This window comes from Limanda limanda, chromosome 7 (assembly GCF_963576545.1).
Source record: "Limanda limanda chromosome 7, fLimLim1.1, whole genome shotgun sequence".
NCBI lineage: Eukaryota > Metazoa > Chordata > Actinopteri > Pleuronectiformes > Pleuronectidae > Limanda > Limanda limanda.
The window spans coordinates 4,414,422-4,433,741 of NC_083642.1; the positions used below are offsets into that span (position 1 = coordinate 4,414,422).

A 19,320-nucleotide genomic window follows, 5' to 3' on the forward strand; every position below is an offset into this window, starting at 1 on the left:
AATTTGATCAGAATGACAAACTATTGTTTTAAGCAATTTGCCAGTATTGTTTTGATGTCATCTCTATTTTCTTGGTTTAATTTGTATATATATATATATACAGTTATCCAGAGTTTTTATGTTAGTCTGTCCTCTGGTGAGTATAACCTGCCCTGTCTTGGTTTTATTTTACTTTTATCTTTCTACGTACTTGCACTTTTGCTTGTTTACTGCTTTGTGTTCTTTCTATTTCTGATTTGATTCTGGAAAGAAATAAAAATAAATTCTTAAACAACAGCAGAGGCAAAGCTAACGTTAAGGGCAAGAAGTCACTTAGAATTTAACTTTAAAGTCCGGAGGGAATATTAATAAACGTGGGTCATCCGATTTATTACTTGTTCCATCTCCTCTGTCTTGTGTTTGCCTGCTGAAGTGATATCACACTAATCTCAACATCTCTGTGTTACCCTGGTTTTAATCTGCTGCCCCCTAAAAAAATACATGTTGAACTCAGACTTCCTACATGTCTGCACGAGACCTCAGGAAGATTAGACTATTAGACTCTGGAGCTTATTGAAACAGACAAATCTGCCAGTTCTTTAACATTTCACAAGCCAAGATCATAACGAGATAAACACTGACAGTAAAGAGCTTTTTCTTTTTTTTTTTATATCTCTGTCTTCCTCTAACCGCCGAGGCTATAAAGTGATCCAGAGGCAGAACAGAGCCGCAGAGACATAAGCTGATTCCGCTGCAGTATCTGTCTACATTTAAAACGAGGCTGAAAAACGATCTCTGGTTAGGCAGCTCAGCCATTTGTTCCACTTTGGCAGAGGCATTACAACCAAATCCGCTTGAAAGAGTTTAGTTTTAGGTGTTCGAGTCGACGAGCACTTCTCACAGCTTCCTATCCGGAATTCCCTCAGACTACTGGTGGCTGCAGGCGTGTAATTTGTGCCAGATTTGCCGCGGCGTATCCACCCTGTGACCTCACCACACAGACATCGAGCACAAACCTTCATCTGAAAGTATACATGTGGTTTAGTGGCAGGAGGTTATATTCCACACAGGCTCCCAACTTGTCAAGTGTCTATTCTCTTTCAAAACGTCAAGTTTACTACTTACACAGTTTTACTCCGCGCAATGAAATTTGCATGGAAATGTCCTGATAATCAGAGTGAACAACTTGACAGATGGCTCAGTCTGTAGTACAATTTAACTAGCAGTACAGCTTTCATATTTTCAGATGTGTTGGCAGCAGTGATTCAGAAAAGTAAAAGTGGGAAAGACTTTGGCAGGGACAGAGAAAAACAAATCTGTCAATAAGTGAAATATCTTTGTTTTCTAAATTCAAACTGTGCATAAACCTTCACCAAGGCACAACAGTCCCCTTATGCAGTGGTGTATAAAGTACTTGAAAGCCATACTTGAGTAAAAGTACAGATATCTTACTTGAAAGTGACTCGGGTAAAAGTAAAAGTCACCCATCAGAAAGTGACTTGAGTAAAAGTCTTAGAGTTGCTCATATTAAATGTACTTAAGTATCAAAAGTATCTGGTGTTGAAATGTACTTAAGTATCAAAAGTAAAAGTACAAGTACCAAAATTAAAAATGCTAAGTGCTTTTTATAGTAGTCCTATACAGACACAAAACAACCCAAAATTGTTCAGTTCAGGATTTATTTCAACTGACTGAAAAATTATAACAACACTATATATATAATGTATAATTTTAGAGAGAGAGAGAGAGAGAGAGAGAGAGAAAGAGAGAGAGAGAGAGAGAGAGAGAGAGAGAGAGAGAGAGAGAGAGAGAGAGAGAGAGAGAGAGAGAGAGAGAGAGAGAGGTGCACGTTCCGCCAACCTCCGCTGCTCAAGTAACGAGCCAGTTTGGAGAATGTAAGAAGTAGAAAGTACAGATTGCTCAAATGTAGCGAGTAAAAGTTAAAAGTCGTCAGGAAAATAAATACTCAAGTAAAGTACAGATATGTGAAAAATCTACTTAAGTGCAGTAACGAAGTATTTCTACTTTGTTACTTCCCACCACTGCCCTTATGAAACCACATTTAAATTCAATTTATTCAGATTCTTATTTGGGAACCCTTTTTGCCTCTGAAAAATCAACGAAAATTTTGAAGAATGCCCAAATCTCACAATTTTAAAGAAAATGAGAATTCATCCTAGAGCTGCCCCCATGCTTTGGATCTGCACTAAAATAAAATGAGTCAACAGATGGAAACATAACCTCCTGGGTGAAGGTAATAAAAGTTTAGGATATATTGATATAAATCTGAGTTCACACGTTCCTGCTCTGCTTATCCAGGCTCAACAGACCTTAAGACAAAAAAGGTCTGACACTGACTGTGTTTACATAGCTACGAATATTTATGTAGACATGTATTTGTCTTAAAATCACAGTTTAACACACTAATGCAGTATAACCCATTTAAAAACCCATTTTACAGATAAAACCTGATTATCTTACAGTCACTTGACCGTCATGCCACTGTTCTGAGGTTCCTGTCATATTTACCTTTACCTTTATCTCAACACAACAATATCCTGAATCTCTACAGTCCCATGAGGTGTAAGTGCTGCTGGAAACATGAATTCACAGAGGAGGCAGAGTTCCTTAATCCTAAGAAAACACCCAAACCAACCGTGAGACATTGCCAGGTTGATCTGTTTGTGTCAATTTGTTTATACTGGGTCACAAGTTTGTAATTTCTATTTAAACAAAAATATTCAGTCTTCATGGCTCCTGGTAAATGTAATGAACCCTGAAACCCTAACAGAGTACGTGAGGTTTGTAATCTCTCGGCTGATTACTTCCGTCAGATATCATTTCAAATTAATACCAGTCACCGTTTCCTTCATAGCTCGTTGTTCTTTTAATTAAAATGTATGAAGTTAAATCTCCGGAGAGCGACCGCCTCCTTTTTTTTCGCTAATTGAAATATTCATTGGTTTGTGGCTCTGCTGTTTCCTGTGTGAGCTGCGTGTCCTCTGAGGGACCTCGGTGCTCCTGCTGCAGACAGGCCTGGTGTCTGATGTCTGACTGTTGATGCAGCTGAGGCACATTGAAGTGGCTGTTGTGGCTTTGAGGGACTAAATCATCCGTTTGCCACCACTTTGTTGTTTTTTGAACTCACGAGTAAATAAATCGCTGCCATTCCAGGATCATCTGGTCGCTGTTTATTTACTCACACTTCACTTTCTCCTGCTGTCTGACCGGCCGTCCTCTCTCCCTCAGCCCACGGGAGGATTTCATACATTGTGACTCTGCATTAACTCTGTTGTGACGACGTCGAACATTAAGTCCCGAGAAAGATATTCAAATAAAGAACTTCTTGCATTTGACTTGAGAAATTTCCATTGGAAATGTGAGTCCCTGCAGGTCAAACAGAATTTACATACAGTCACAAAATCCCTCAAGCAAATCCTCCAAAAGGCGGGACAGTGGAAGTTTTATAGACAAATTAGGTAAATATATTTGTGTGATTTACAAGATGATTAAAGAACAAACCTCAGCAGGTCAGACCAACACTAAATATTAAACTGGAGATCAAACTCCTAAATTTCTTTTGATATATAAACGTTGAGCAAGTTGATGTTTGTGCCCAGAAACATTTTATGCAGGAGGAGTTTCCTGCATCCTGTTCACACAGGCAGGGAAATAACTGCATTTACCACACATCTATTTTATGGCACCTGGTATTATTATACAGGCCAACATTTTCATCTATTTGTCTTTTTGCTTTTACATAGAAAATAAATGTTTGGTTTATAAAAAAGATGCATTTCCATCAGATAAACTCTGTACAGTATAAAGTTACTTTCACTGCCTTCACTGCAAGTCAATAAGTATAATGCTATTACACATAAGTTTATCAGTGCATAAGTCTTGATAATATATTTTTTTGCCACCGTTGCACATCTTGCTTCCCGTTGCACTACTTTCTTGTACAGTTTAATTCTATTTGCACACAGTCAATATGCTAGTTTCTTGTCGTCTGTAGTTAATTGTGTGTCAAGTTCTTATTGTGTGTACACATGGCAAATAAAGCTGATTCTGAATATGTAGTAATATAACATTCAGTGAAGCTCTTCTTCTTCTGAGTTCTTTTACTTTTTATATGCTAACCGAAAAGTATTATGTACTTAAACAAGATTGTTATTGTTGTTGAAACTCGTGTATATCACTCCCAACACTGTTTACATGTTTAACTTAGTATATTGTGTGTTGTGATACATCAGTCTGCAAAAGGATAAAATAATAAAGAATAACAATCTGTTTCTGTTTGAAAAGTATGATATTAAATTGCCAAAAGCAAATTTCAAGCATTTCCTGGGAGTCCCTCTCTTAAAGGTTTGAATGATACAAGCAGGATGTGACTCTTTAAGCATTAGTCCTGTGTGTGTGTGTAATTATTGTGCACAGTTGTGTGATTTCTCCACGTTGAGCTGCAGAATGAGTCCAGCTGTTGTGGAGCAGCTACTGTAACTCCTCCAGCTCCTCCCATCCAGCTATAAGAGCCCAGCTGACCAGGTACCGAGTCCATCCCCACCATGCACCAGTGAACCCTCATGAAAACACGTCTTCTTTTCCCCTACAGGTGGTTGTTTGCAGCCTCGGAGTCAAACTGAGATGTAGCTCAGGTCCTGGATTACACAGAGGATCTGGGAGCTGGTGACTCTGGAGGATGACTTTCGCCATGATGCGGCCTGCGGCGACGCACTTGATCTACTCCGACTTCTCCCTCATGTCCGAGGACGAGGAGAACCGCAGCGAGAGCGACGGCAGCTCGGAGCAGAGTTCCTGCGAGTCCGGGGAGAAGCGCCGGCGCCACGGGGGGCCGGAGGGAGACTCCCCGGTGGTCGTGAAGCAGAGGAGCGCGGCCAACGCCAGGGAGCGAGGCCGGACCCAGAGTGTGAACAGCGCCTTCACAGCCCTGAGGACCCTCATCCCCACCGAGCCCGTGGACAGGAAGCTCTCCAAGATCGAGACCCTGCGCCTGGCTTCGAGCTACATCTCGCATCTGGCCAACGTGCTCCTCATCGGGGACGGAGGAGGAGCGGAGGGACAGCCGTGCCTCGGAGCCGTGCATGTACAGGGGGAAAGCGGGTCGAAGCAGCCGAGGAGCATCTGCACCTTCTGCCTGAGCCACCAGAGGAGAGGGGTAAATACAGTTCAATGCCTCCGTCACCAAACCGGCTCAAAACCGAGTGAATCTGACGTAAAACTGAAGTGTTAAATGGTTGAATTCCATCACTTATTCATCATCTTCAAACCCAATCTCGTTATTTTTGTGACAAAATTGTGTTTTATAAGATATTTGTGAATGAAGCATGTGCATATCTTTTTAAACTTAACCACTAGATCTCACTTTAACTGCAGCTCTCGGTGCGTAAAATTCGCTTTTACGCACAGCACATGTCTTGGCGCTCAGTGCAAATCCAGACTGTCACACACAGATGGTTGTAGTTTGTTTTACTGGACTAACTTCAACTTTAATTCCAGCTGCTTCCTACAAGTAGAAATTAATTTGACATGAAACACTGTAGTTGTAAATGAGCTGTTTATATCTAGAAGAAGAACATGAATCATATGTTTGTTTAGCCTTAACACAACAGGGACTTCTGGTTCAGTTAAATAAAATATTGTTGAATATTTATTTAACTGTGCCAATTGTTTTATTTTGCAGATTAAAGATGGAAAAGACTGTTTGAAAATGCGAGGACTGGGTCCACTGCGGATGAGACGCTGACTGGAGGAACATCAGCAACCTGAAAATAATCAAAGAGTTTCTCAGGGAAGAGTCAAAGCTGGAGCTACAACACAGACACACACACACACACACACACACACACACACACACACACACACACACACACACACACACACACACCGTATTTACACATGCTGGATCAAATGATCGAAGAGGAGAAAGACTATTTATACTTGACTGAGAATTTTTAAGCATAAGCCTTTCAAGGATGCCGTGCATTCGTTTGAAACTTATGAGTTTTTTGTCTTTTTTTGTATTTTCAAAAGTTTTAAATAAAATATATTTTATCAAAAAATAAAAGTGCCTTATTCCAGTGATTCGTGTTAAAATGAAGTTTTTCAGACACCAAACAGTGGAGCTCTGTTATGGTGACTCGGACGATTCAGACGATGGAGATTTAAACAAAAACAAAATGTTTATGTCCTTGGAGACGAGTCTCTGTTTCAGGTTGGCTGTTGCTGGAGAAACAAAGGTCTTCATTTCACAACAGCAGCTGCAACACTTGTTTTTTTACTCGAAAAAACTAAAATCTCTGTTCAGAAAGTTGAATATTTCCTTTTTTTGACATCTGCAAGTTCATCCAACAAAGTTTATTCATCTTGAGCTGTTTGCAAACGTGCAGTAGATCGTCCTGATCGCTTATTTAGAGGGATGAATGTCTTTATGGAAACATGTCACACACCCACACACCCACACACCCACACCCACACACACACACACACACACACACACACACACAACACACACACCGACACACACATTTCCATTGTTTCCAGTAATGTTGTCCAAGGCGTTGTTTATGAAGCCGACGGAGCCACGGCGAAGGCTCGGGGGGGTTTCTGGTGTCATTGCCTGGCGTATTATTTTGTTCCAAACCTCACGATTGGTGTTTTTTGAAGTCTGTTATCGATTAGTCACGGCAAATAGTAGCCGGCTCTGCGCTGGGAGCCCCCCAACACAGCTGCTGGTATGTCAGGGGGGATAAATCACTGCTGTCGGCCCAATGGGCAGGGAGAGATGGGGTGAGAGGTCAGAGGTCACGGTGGAGCGCAGACCTGAAACCCCGTCGACTCGTAATCATCGCAAGACTCATGCTCCCACTGTCACCGCCACGGATAATTACTGTTTCTCTTATTTTCTTACAGTTTTTTTCTCGTTATATGGTCATGTTTGCTGGATCGTGATCTTGCTGCTGACCAGAGACTATGATTGCAGCAGGACTGCTTCACTTATAGTATTGAAAAAATGTTTACCCTCATCGATGCTGCTAAAAACTTTAATCCTGATGATGTTTCCTTCTTAACATGTTTCTTAACATCTATTGCACTTGTGTCCGTCCTGGGAGAGGGATCCTTACATATTTTTACCTGTTAAAAGGGTTTTTAGTAGTTTTTCTTTACTCTTGTTGAGGGTTAAGGACAGAGGATGTCACACCATGTTAAAGCCCTATGAGACGAATTGTGATCTGTGAATGTGGGCTATACAAATAAAACTTGATTGATTGATTGATTGATGTTTCTCTCAGCGTCAAGAGTCGACTGGAAAACATTTCTGCAGCTCGAGCAGCCGAGTGTTCCCGTCTCCTCCGGCCGGACGGAGCCGCTCTCACAGGCCGATCGAGCCTCAGACTCTCAGGCAGCCGAGGCCGAGCTCCCGTCGGAATCAAACTCGTGCAGGAGGCTGTGTGCGAAGAGAGAGACTTTCAAAGCCGTGTTTAAAGGTGCATGCTGGGTTGGTGTTGGGGGGGGGGGGCAATCTCCCCCTCCCCCCTCCCCCACCTGCCCTGTCAGGCTAATTAGAATTTGCTGTGCCAAGTTCTCCATGCTCGGGGGCCCCGGGGCCTCCCCCCAAACGGCTCCCCAAGGCTCCCCCCCGGCAGGAAGATGTCACGGAGGCACAGGAAGGGAAAACAACGCCCCACCGACCCCCCCCGACCCCCCCCCCGAGCAACTCTCTGTGCGGCGGGCTTTGGGTCAGCGCCAGTCCTGACATCATCCAGCGCTGGGACCCAGATGTACGGCCTCTCTCCGGTGCTGCTCTGCAGAGCGAGCGAACCAGACAGTGAGTTTTCTCAACGAAATCGGAAGGAGCCTGTTTGTTCCCCCCCCCCCCGCCCCCCCGCCCCCCCTCTGAGGTGACAGGTGATAAATTGATGGCACAGAGCATCAGAAGAGATGTGACGGAAGAGCAGAGGCAGCAAATAAGGTCAGTGTGGAAGTGTTTAACATGGCTGACAGGCGAGGACACACCTGGGGACCAGAGAGGAGCTTTACTGCTTCTCTTTCCTCCGTGGACACTCTCCTCTCTCAGTCCCAGCAGAGAGTTCCAGCAGGAAGGATTCCAGTTGGAGATGAAATGAAGCCGGACGCCCGGTTCCACCTCCGCCTGCCGGGTCCGTGACCTGAGATGAAAAAATGACCCTTTACGGTCTTTGCTCTAATGTGTTGTGAAAGAGAAGAAATGAGATCGACGGCAGCAAAACACTTGTTACTTCTCTTTATTTTCTACTTCTCTTTGATGGATGAAGCCTGAAATTACCTTTGTAACTTCATATAAACAATCATAACGCTGAGTGAGACAAAGAGAGATGAGTTCTGCTTCCGTTCTTCTCTCCTGCACAATAAAAACCACTGGGTTAAAGACATAGGTCAAAATACAACTGACACGTTAATTTAGCCCAGAACAAATGGATTGTTAGGACCCACTACTACTGTTGTTTTTTATATTACTGTTGTCTTTCTTACTCAAACATCAAGTTTTTCATTAAAAGTGTTTATTGTTTAATGTGCTGAGCAACAGGACAGATGACAATAGATATTCATTCATTATGTATTCATCAAAACACATTGATGAGGAGTCTGAATACTGATTATAGTTTGCAACAAGACCATATTTTAGTTTGGGTAAATCAACAGAAATAAATAATCTGGTTTTTAAAACGTTTATTATAAAATGTAGAGAGCAAAGGACAAAGATACTATGCATTAATAAAAACACAATCATGTGCATGTTTAAAAGAGAGTTGATTATTACAGTAGATTATTTCAGTTTGCCACAATCACAATGTTTTACATGAATATATGTGAATAAACATAATCACTGGATTATAAACCAGCTTCACCAGATTCGACAAAAGTATTTAAAACATCAGAGAGCTTCAAAATAAACAATATAATTAATGTTTAATATATATATTGTTTTCCTTTGTATGAACAGATATAAGCTTTTACAAGTCTTTTATCACAGAGCAATTACACCTCATGCAGAATAAAAAAAAATATCTTAGCAATACAATACAGTTTAACACAACTTTATTAATCCTAAAGGCAATTTGATTTAGAGCAATTAAAAGAACAACTTAAATAATTTTGTTGTAATTATGATTTGTTATCAATTTCACAGAGGTTCACAGAGCATCTTGAGTTTTACTCTCAAGATTAAATGGTAAGAGGGAGAAATATAAAGAAAATCCCCAAAACTGGCAACACTGGTCCAAACAAACCAGTGTTGTGCTGGTGCTTTGTTTTGGTCCAGTGATTTTTAGTGTGTGGGATTAAATACTGATAATAAAACAGCTGCAGAAATTATAGCAAATAGATGAACAATGGCTGCAGTAGAGAAATAAAACTCCAATTGCACAATAAACCTACAGACCAAACCTGAACCAATATTGAGTGTGTACAAATTATTACATCATTAAACTTATTGTGTAGCTCAATGTTTCATTGTACATTTCAGAATAAAAGTTTCACGTTTTGTTTTTGTGCATTAATGTCCCTGATGTGATGTCGACTGACAAACAGTGATGTGTGATCCAAACAAACAGAACAAAATAAAAATCGCGTCTTCCTGCCTTTGCCTCGGCAAGAACAAAAAAAGAGAAAGAGAATCGCTAAAATAGATGATCCAGAAAGAGGAAGGATGTGGAGCGTTTTTTCAACCTCATCTGGGATCTCAGTCCTGATTCCCTCATGGGTGCTTATCCCCAGGATTGTGTAGTCCTGCCAAAGGGCTCTTGTTAGACACAAACCTGCACATGGTCATGTTTTTATAGCTCTTTGCTCTCGCAGAGTCTGTTTCAGCAGGTTTCAAACACTGGGCGGCTGGGGAGATGGCCCCTCGCTCCACCTGCATGTCAAAGATATTAATGGTTCTGAGTCACTTCTGTGGCTCGGGACTCAGATACCTCGTTTCCGATTTTACTGAACATGACCACTTTTTCCGTGAAGAGGAGGTGGAGGAGGAGGAGGAGGAGGAGGAGGAGGAGGAGGAGGAGGAGGAGGAGGAGGAGGAGGAGGAGGAGGAGGAGGAGGAGGAGGAGGAGGAGGAGGAGGAGGAGGAGGAGGAGGAGGAGGAGGAGGAGGAGGAGGAGGAGGAGGAGGAAGTCTGTCTGCCTGACCGTCAGCCAGGCTTGTGTGGGGGGAGAAAAGCTCGTCTGAGGAGTCGATTATCTGTCCTCAAACCCACATAAGAACAATTGTTTTCATGTGCCAGAGATCTTGGCAAGGCCTCCAGACAGAGGGAGGATGATGGAGGGCTGAGGACTGAATAGGAGGGGTAGGTGGGCGGGGGGGGGGGTTGCTGGTGAGAGGAAATCCCAGAGAAGAAATCAGGGGAACAATAGAATTCGTGGCTGCACGGCCCTGTTCTGCTGCAGGCTCGTTCCATCGGCCTCCTGCCAAAGCCCGGAGGCCGAGGTGAGAATCCAGAAGCAGAGACTTGAGGAGGTTCTTTTGCTTCCTTGAGTAAACAATTGAACAGGCAGCGTGATGCAGGGTCCACAGCCCCCCCCCCCACAAAGACAGGAATCAGGTCAGCGTCACCGACAGGAGGCCAGAACAAATGCATCATCAGGATCAAACTGAAGAAACACGCCCACTATTCAATCTAAATCATAACGTGTGTGAACTATATATGTTTATTATAATGAGTGTTTGAGATTCAACAATTTAAAACAGGTCATTATTGTGGTTTGACTACATATCAGATGTCAGTCAGCGGTGAAGGAAGAAGTCCGAAATTTTAAGAACTCAATTTTTAATGTATGTTTTGCAGTGAAAACGTTAATAAAACCATTATTAATCAAATATTCTGAAAGCATGAAAAGTGTTGATAATGTGGAAAGTTTGATCTACAAACACATAAATATTTAGGATATTGTACATGTACAATCTTTACTTCTGAATTTAGAGTTTTTGTTGACGAATTAAATATTGAAATGTTAATATAATATAATGTCATATATAAAATAAAAATATTCTGGTAAAGTGCCTCAAATTTACACTGAAACACAATAAAAACGTGAAAACTACCGAACAAATTTGATTCCCGATGTGAATTTCAAGGCAAGTTTCAAATTGTATTTTCATTTGTAAGTTAACACAAGGCTCAACAATAAGAGCAATGTTATAAAAAAATAAAGTTAGAAAAAGAAAGAGAACTATCTGTTGAATGTGAATTATTTATTTATAAAATAAAATGTTTAAAACTTATTTATTAGGGATTTGTATCCTCACAACAAATCTGAACCATTCTTAGTTTAGAGAATTTTCCAAATCACTTGTGTAACATATTCAAAACTTGATTCTTCAAATGTGTAAATTGTTTCCCTGGAGTTTGACCCAGTTCTCTTCTTGTGATTGTTTTTCTGTAGAATAGATAAGGAAGGAAATCCTTTATTTGTCATTCCACAACTATGCAGCACTATTTAATGCATCATTTTTATGCACACAAAATAGAAAAATAATACAAATATGAAAGATAAAACAACCGATACACACACATAAATAGCATATGCAACTAGAAAAGCACTGAGTACAGCACATACCTCTGCCAAATTCAATCAAATTACCCATTTATATAAATATCAGTCTCTTAAATATACCTGACCTTTTCATGATGATTGATGAATGATTTCCCGACCAATCAGCAGAAATGTAAAAATAAAACTCACAATGTAAGATTAAGATACTTCCTGATCCATATCACATCCTCCCACCAAGTTTTGTGGAAATCCATCTGGGAATTTTTGTTTAATCCGAGTAATAAACAAACCAACAACCGAACGGATTTGTGTGAAAAAACATGATCTCCTTGGAGAAGCTAATTATAAAATATAACATAAAAAGTTATAGCACTTTCTTTAGGAAGCTGGATCCGGGATGTGGGTGGTTTGTGTTTGGGGTAGTTTTATTTTATTTTATTCATTTATGTTATTTTATTTTATTTTATTTCCCTGTGATTTTATTACATACATATGTTATTGTTTTTGTATTAATGACCTATTGTATATTTGTGTTTGTTTATTTAATATTTTCATATATATATATATTTTCTATTTTATTATTTGACTTATTCCTAGTTATTATTTTTCCTTTATTGTTTACCTTTGTGTGTCTATATACATTGACAGGTATGAGTACATGTGAATATATATGTTGTTATTGATTACTGTAACATTGATCTGTACCTTGCTACATTTCTCAGTAAAATAAAAAGTTGATCACAAAAAAAAAAAGTTATAGCACTTAAATCAGGATGTGCTTTGATGGTATTAAAACTGTTCCCAGGTCTGTAAGTGTAAGTCTCAGTGGAGCTCTTTCCATCGTAGAGGTTTCACTTATCAGCTCGTCCAGCACAGAGACGCAGGTTCTGTGACAGTTCATCAAAGAGCCATACATCTGTCACAGCCCAGTAAACATGCATGGGAAAGTGTCCGTGTACGGGGGGGGTGGGGAGGGGAGGGCCTGTGGGAGCCACGGCGGAACCATTGGGACGTTTGATTTCAGCAAACAGAGCAAACAGTCAGAGGATTTCCTCAATCAGAGGCTAAAGGGTGTGCAGAACAAGCTCGCTGACAGAAACATGGAGCCCTGCACCGGCAGCTGGGCGTGCTAACAACCTCGGGGATTCGCTGTGGCGTGCAACACCCGTACAACTGCAAACCACCGAGAGCCACAATCAAACGTCTACATGCACAACACTCACACTTTGCACCCACGATCGAACCCCTTCGGAGAATCACGACCCCGATGAGTCGCACAAGCGCCACATGCACACACTGTTTCCATTTTCTCTTCCTTTGACACTTAGTTTGTGTAAAAGTTAAAACTCCCTCGTGCTTGATTAAGACGTTTTACTAAAAGCAGCACTGGAACATCCTCCGGCACCTGTGTTGACCAACAACTGAGAGATATGTCAAGAATGTGGTGTAACATGCTTTTGCATTTGCCATTTATTTTTTTCATGCTGAGATTAGTGCCTGTCATAAATCTTGGAACCGCTCGCAGCTGCGGCCGTCCAATAGGAAGTGGACGAGAACGCCTCATTTCCACTGATGCTCTGCTGTAACATCAGTACATTTCTGTGTCGGAGCTCGCTGTGCCAGCAGCTGCTCACTGACGCATTGTTTAATGCAGATGGTGGAATCCAAAGACCTCAGTCTTTCCTCTTCCATAAAGACGCTCTGCTATTAATAACCATATATCGACCTCCTTTGTCAACGGGAGCGACACATACAAATAATATGCTTGAAGGGAGACAATGGGGAGTTCCCTGAGATGAAAACAACAGGATGAGCCAGCCTCATAACGTACAGTGTGTGTGTGTGTGTGTGTGTGTGTGTGTGTGTAAGTGTGTGTGTGTGTGTCTCTGAGGAACCTCTCACTCACCAATCAAGTAAAATCCATTTTAAATTCAACCCATCAAACATTCTCCCTGGTGAGTGATAATGATTTCTCAAGTTTTTCCTATGAGTGTTAAATTGTCGTATTGTGTTGATGGATTTAGGTCGGAGCTCTTATCTTCATTACATTATCATAAGTGTCTCAAACTCAGAATTGTCATATCTCTGTAACATTAAAGTAAAGCCTTCATATCTTCCTCTGGAGCGGGTCGTCTTCCATGCCATGATTCAAAGGACGAACCAAACACTGGCTCTAGAGAGGACTGTTACCTGAGGGCCACCGTAGTTTCTCTTGGAGAGGGAGGAGGGAGGGGGAGGGGTATCCAGGTGCAATCTTCCATCTCGTCACTAGATGGCACTCAATCCTTTGCAGTGGTCCTTTAAAAACTGTTGTTATGTCCACCTGCACATCTCATAGACCGACGACACGATAAATCCCAAAAGTAAAGCCACAATAACTTGACTGCCCCCTAGTGGCTGGCTGCAGCATGATTCATAAACATTGCCCCTTTCCATGTTAGTAGATGGGACATGGACCGAACTAGAAAAGTACAGCTTCTGATGTTCACACTGATGTTTGTTCAAGGGTTAATTTTTCCAGTAAGTTTGATCTTAATTTCTAATTTAATACTATAAAAAGGGGATGAACTGTACGTTTGACATTTTTTGAACAGTGGCAGGAAGTGAAGCAGCATCATCCATCTTTATTTGCACTGAGGTGAGAGAGAACCCACCGGAGATGTAGACCTGCACCCGGTGAAATGATGACAGACTCACAAAGTGTAAAGAACCTGAGGTTGAGATCCCCTGACCTCAGTTTGTCAGATGGGTCACAGCCACAGATGAAAACCAGTTTCCTCACAGGCTGAGCAGGAACCTCCTCTCAAGTAACTCGAACTTCATGTTTAAAGTTTATCAACTTAATTCACTCTTCAAGCTGCCCAACTTTTAAAAGACAACACAAAATCTAATCTTAATAGAAATAAAGTTCAGAGCTGAAATGTGGCCATAGAGGAAATTACCCAAACCCACAACCTCCTGCGAGCACCTTTTTTTTTCTCACTTCCTTCTACAGGAAAACAGACAAACTGAAAATGAGAAACTCATTTGTTGCAGAAGAAACGCGAAAGATGCCACAGCTGGCTTTCTTCATTAAGGTGAGTTAAACATATCAAATTAGAATTCATTTTTATATTTCACATATAGTTTATATTTACTTTTATTATATCACATTCGATTTAATTTATTTATATTATATATTACTTAAATTTAATTATTCTTTTATTTTTATTATTCACTTCTTTAGTTGACTTGCTCATCTTACGTTTAATCTACTTACTCCATTTTATCTTTATTCACGTTTCACGTTATCACATCTACTTTAACATGTCATAATTTAACCTTTGTCTTTTTCTTGTCTCCTTTTTGCATTTGATTATTTAATCGATATGTTTTTCTCTATTATTTTATCGTTTTTTTCCTTTTCACATCTCTATTAGCATTTTATTATCTGATCTTTATCGTTTAATCTTCCCTCGTTTACTTTCGTTTGGCGTTTCCTCATTTCAAACCGGTGAGATTTACGGCAGCGCTGCTTCACCTCCTGTTTATGTTGTTGTGCGGATGAAGGCGGGTGGAGAGGATGTTGCTTTTATTGCTTTTATTCCGTAAAGCACATTGTGTTACGTTGTTTGTGTGGAACGTTCAATACAAATAAAGTCTGATTAATTGGTTGTTTACGGTTTTTGTGGTGCTGTACAAAGAGGAGGCGAGGTTAGAAGAAATAATAGAAACACCTTCAGAACAGGTGAATCAACTCCCCTCTAGAAACTCTAAAAACAGAACATGTTGCAGCTCTGTTGTGTTAGTGGTAATCTGCATTTATCTAGATCTGTGTTAACATAGAATCTGAGTGTATTTGTGCTCTGTGAACACTGTGTTGTCACTATCTCAGCTGCTGTTGGTGTACTACACGACCCAGAGAGCGGCAGGAATTCAAGCCGTCTGCGGTGGAGACGCTTCACTCCCGTGTCTCTATGAAGACATTGAAAGCATCGCCTTCATCTCTGTGGCGTGGTACAAGGTCAGTCGCCCATTTCAGGCGATTATCCTGAGGTTAATCCGCCAATCGGTTCAATAAATAAACACTTTTTTTCTGCTATTCTTTTGATTTGACTTCTGAAATTTGCTTTTATCTTATTTTAACTTTAACAGCTCAACAACCAGAGCAAAAATGGAATTCTCAGGAGGAAAAAAAGGGAAAATGTAACGTCGGCCTACAGGTTTGCCCGTCCGGCAGCCTTCGGGGACAAATACAGTTTGATGCTTCGCAACGTGACGCCCGAAGACTCAGGCAAATACGACTGTTCCCTCAGTGCAGATATAGGGGGAACAAACCGGAATTCTCTAGTCGACCTAACGGTTCAAGGTACGTAATGAATAACCAACTCTCACTGACACTGTTTTATTGTCTATTTAAATCTAGATTTCAAACGTATCACATCATTTTTAGGACTTTAGGAAAGATGCACCAACATTCACAACATGATATAATCGGTTTAAATGACAGTCAACACAACGTCATGTTTTGAATTCAACTGAGAAGTGAGTCTCAAACTTGTCGACTTTACTCTCATTTCAACAGAGGAGTCAGAGCCACATAAAAGAACAGGAAACACACGATTATCTCCCCAAACACACGTAACATTTTCCTTTCCACTGTGACATTCATGCATTTTACATAAATCTCCACCCACTGCACAAATTTGCACTGGCAGTGTGAGCAGAGATTTTTAAAACTCTCATCTGATCAAAGAAATATAGATTAACATGTGTCTGTCATGTTTAAACATCACTGAGAAATAAACAAAGGTTCATGCTGTGATACACTTGAATCAGTTTGGACCGAACATCAAATTCATGGACTCATTTCTCCAGCTTTCATCTTATATTTTGTCCAAACCCAGATTGTGTGACTCCTACGACTTGGTCCCCTCCCCCCAGTGAACCAGTAAAGGAGCTGCCCATCCTGTGGAGCATTCTGGGATATGTGACAGTGGGCCTTGTCAAAGTCGTTTTATCCATAATCTGCATTTGGGTAAATAAACTTCATCTTATTCCTTCTTTGCTCCTGTTATAATTACTTCAGTTATTATAGAACATGGACATTTTGATGTCCTCGATCGGTGGTTAAAACCACAGACCTGCACGGCTAAAACCTAGACTTCTACTACTTCCTCTTGATTGGTCAGAAACGCTTTTGTTCCATCCAGCAACTCGTTGTAAAGAATGGTCTAATGGGGAAGTACAGCCGCACAACACACAGACTTCTGTAGAAGCAAACGTAAAAAGGTATTAAACTGGAACCCTGAGGTGCACCACAAGAGACAGATGCAGAAGAGAGAGAGAGAACGTTTGAAAGACTTTTATTTATCCTCCCACACATGTTTAGTAGAGATAATTAAAGCTTATTATTAAGCTTGGTCATTTATTTGGGTTTTTATTTATCAGTCAAAGGAGACAAATAATTTGGCGCATCTCAAATTTTCAAAGTACAAGATGTATTGTCACATCTCAAACGGACCAAACGCTAAAGACATTTTGAATCTTACATCGAGTGGAAACGCAGTAAATTCTCTCAAATTCGAAGCTGGTGTTTTTTTCTTCCATACAGAGAAACAACAAGTTTGTCCTCTTGTGCAGTTGTGTTCTGAAACCTGATACTTGACACCTTAGTGCTTGGAAGCAAGACCACAATTGAATTGAAATTGAAATGACTTGAGCTAGTTTAGTTTCATTTATGTTCAGTGTGAAACTCTGAGTAAGCCTGTGGGAATCTGACACCTTTGACAATAAGACGCCTGTGAGAGTTTTCATGTTTCTTTGGACAGACTGAGGCCTATCTATCAAACTCCTGCTCTGACTGTTCAGAGCTCGTGGGTTTTTGTTTGTGCACTTTCCAAACGAGCAAGTGTCTTAACTGATTTGTTCTCCGATCCTTCAGGTGATTAGTGTCATCACTTCGAGACGATCGAAACGTAGGGAAAGGAGAGGATTCCTCTGATTGGACACTTCCAGAGATTGTATAAATACACAGAAAAATCCTCTAAAAAAGAAATTAGAAGGTATTTCATTTGTTTATTCGCTGTATTTTACTTGCTTCCACAAAGTGTTTTTTTCTGTTCTCGTTTTATAACAGACATGAGAGGATGTGAGAGGATGAACCTAAACCACACACAGAAAACATATGTAAATTGGAACTTGACGTTTTCCACTTTTTAAAATAAACTCTTGGGTTTAAGTTAAAAATGTTTATCAATTAAATTCTAAGTATTCTACTGCTTTTAATTGTGCCATTTATACAAGCCTTGTGGTTTTCACCCTCTGCCTGTTGCTATTTTACTTCTTGACAGCATGTTTTGAAAAAGAGTGAAACCACACACACACACACACACACACACACACACACACACACACACACACACACACACCAATGAGCTGCATTTAAACAACAACACAAAGCAAAGATTGTGCAAATACACAGACAAGTAGTATTTATTGTGTGCTGTATTTTACCTGGTTCCAGAAATTGAATTTTTTTTAAATTGTGACACACATGAGAAATTAAATGTAACTTCTGAAATAAACACTGGAGTTTAAATTGCAACGCTTCTAGATTAAATATAAAGTATTCTACTGCTTTTAATTGTGCCATTTATACAAGCCTTGTGGTTTTCACCCTCTGCCTGTTGCACTTTTACTTCTTGACAGCATGTTTTGAAAAAGAGTGAAACCACACACACACACACACACACACCAATGAGCTGCATTCAAACAACAACACAAAGCAAAGATTGTGCAAATACACAGACAAGTAGTATTTATTGTGTGCTGTATTTTACCTGCTTCCAGAAATTGAATTTTTTTTAAAGTTGTGACACACATGAGAAATTAAATGTAACTGCTAAATAAATAAACACTCAGGTTTAAATTACAACGCTTCTAGATTAAATATAAAGTATTCTACTGCTTTTCAACGGTGCCGCTGATAAATGTAAAATGATAAATGTGCTTAACCTGGTTACGCTTGTGGTTTTCAATCCTCTGCCTGTTGCACTTTTACTTCCTGCCCTGATGGGTCTGAAACGAAACAGTGAAACCACACACACACACACAGACACACAGACACACACACACACACACACACACACACACACACACACACACACACACACACACACACACACACACACACACACACACACACACAATGAGCAACCCTCCATTTATCTGATGTTGTGTTGACGTTATCATATAAACATCTCAACCATCGTTATCAGTGTCAGACTTTTATTCTCTTGATGTGGTTCCTGTGTAAGATATGAAGATATGAAGATATGGATATTCATGCTCTCTGAAGGACTCCCGCAGCTTTTACCCAGCAGCCACCTGGAGTAGAACCCACTTACTGTCACAGTGGAGGGGCTCGTCCACCACTGAGTTCACCTCCTGGTTTACAGAGTCAGATTAAAGCAGAAAACATGTGAATCACTGCCTCTTGTAAATATTGATCAGAGATGAGTGAGGAGTGGGGGGGCCTCACTGAGAGCAGCACAGCAGGCTCACAAGGTGGAGAATAACATGCACAGAGCGCCACCTGCTGGAAACCCCTCACAGCACAGTCAAGAGTCTCTGTTGACACCATGATTTGTGTTTAGAGTTTTTGAGAAGCAGGAAATCAATCAATCACATTTTAATTGTATATTTACATATTCATAAATCACAATTGACCTCACAAGGATAAACAGGGCGTGACAACTCTCAGCAAGAAGGAAGAAAAACTATCAAAATAACAATATCTACATCTTTCATA

General features: G+C 40.5%; 2 protein-coding genes across 2 annotated transcripts; both read left to right on the forward strand.

The window, feature by feature from the left end:
• The first annotated feature begins 4,597 nt into the window (after positions 1–4,597).
• tcf15 (transcription factor 15) lies at positions 4,598–5,743 on the forward strand. Its single transcript, XM_061075472.1, has 2 exons — positions 4,598–5,155; positions 5,681–5,743. The coding sequence occupies exons 1-2, from the start codon at positions 4,679–4,681 to the stop codon at positions 5,741–5,743; spliced, it is 540 nt and encodes a 179-aa protein (XP_060931455.1). The 5' UTR covers positions 4,598–4,678.
• An 8,816-nt stretch (positions 5,744–14,559) lies between these two features.
• Positions 14,560–17,771, forward strand: LOC133005677 (uncharacterized). The gene is made up of 5 exons (XM_061075432.1): positions 14,560–14,605; positions 15,403–15,531; positions 15,663–15,876; positions 16,415–16,545; positions 17,452–17,771. Exons 1-5 carry the CDS (start codon positions 14,579–14,581, stop codon positions 17,509–17,511), a joined length of 561 nt encoding a protein of 186 aa, XP_060931415.1. The 5' UTR covers positions 14,560–14,578; the 3' UTR covers positions 17,512–17,771.
• Positions 17,772–19,320: the final 1,549 nt, after the last annotated feature.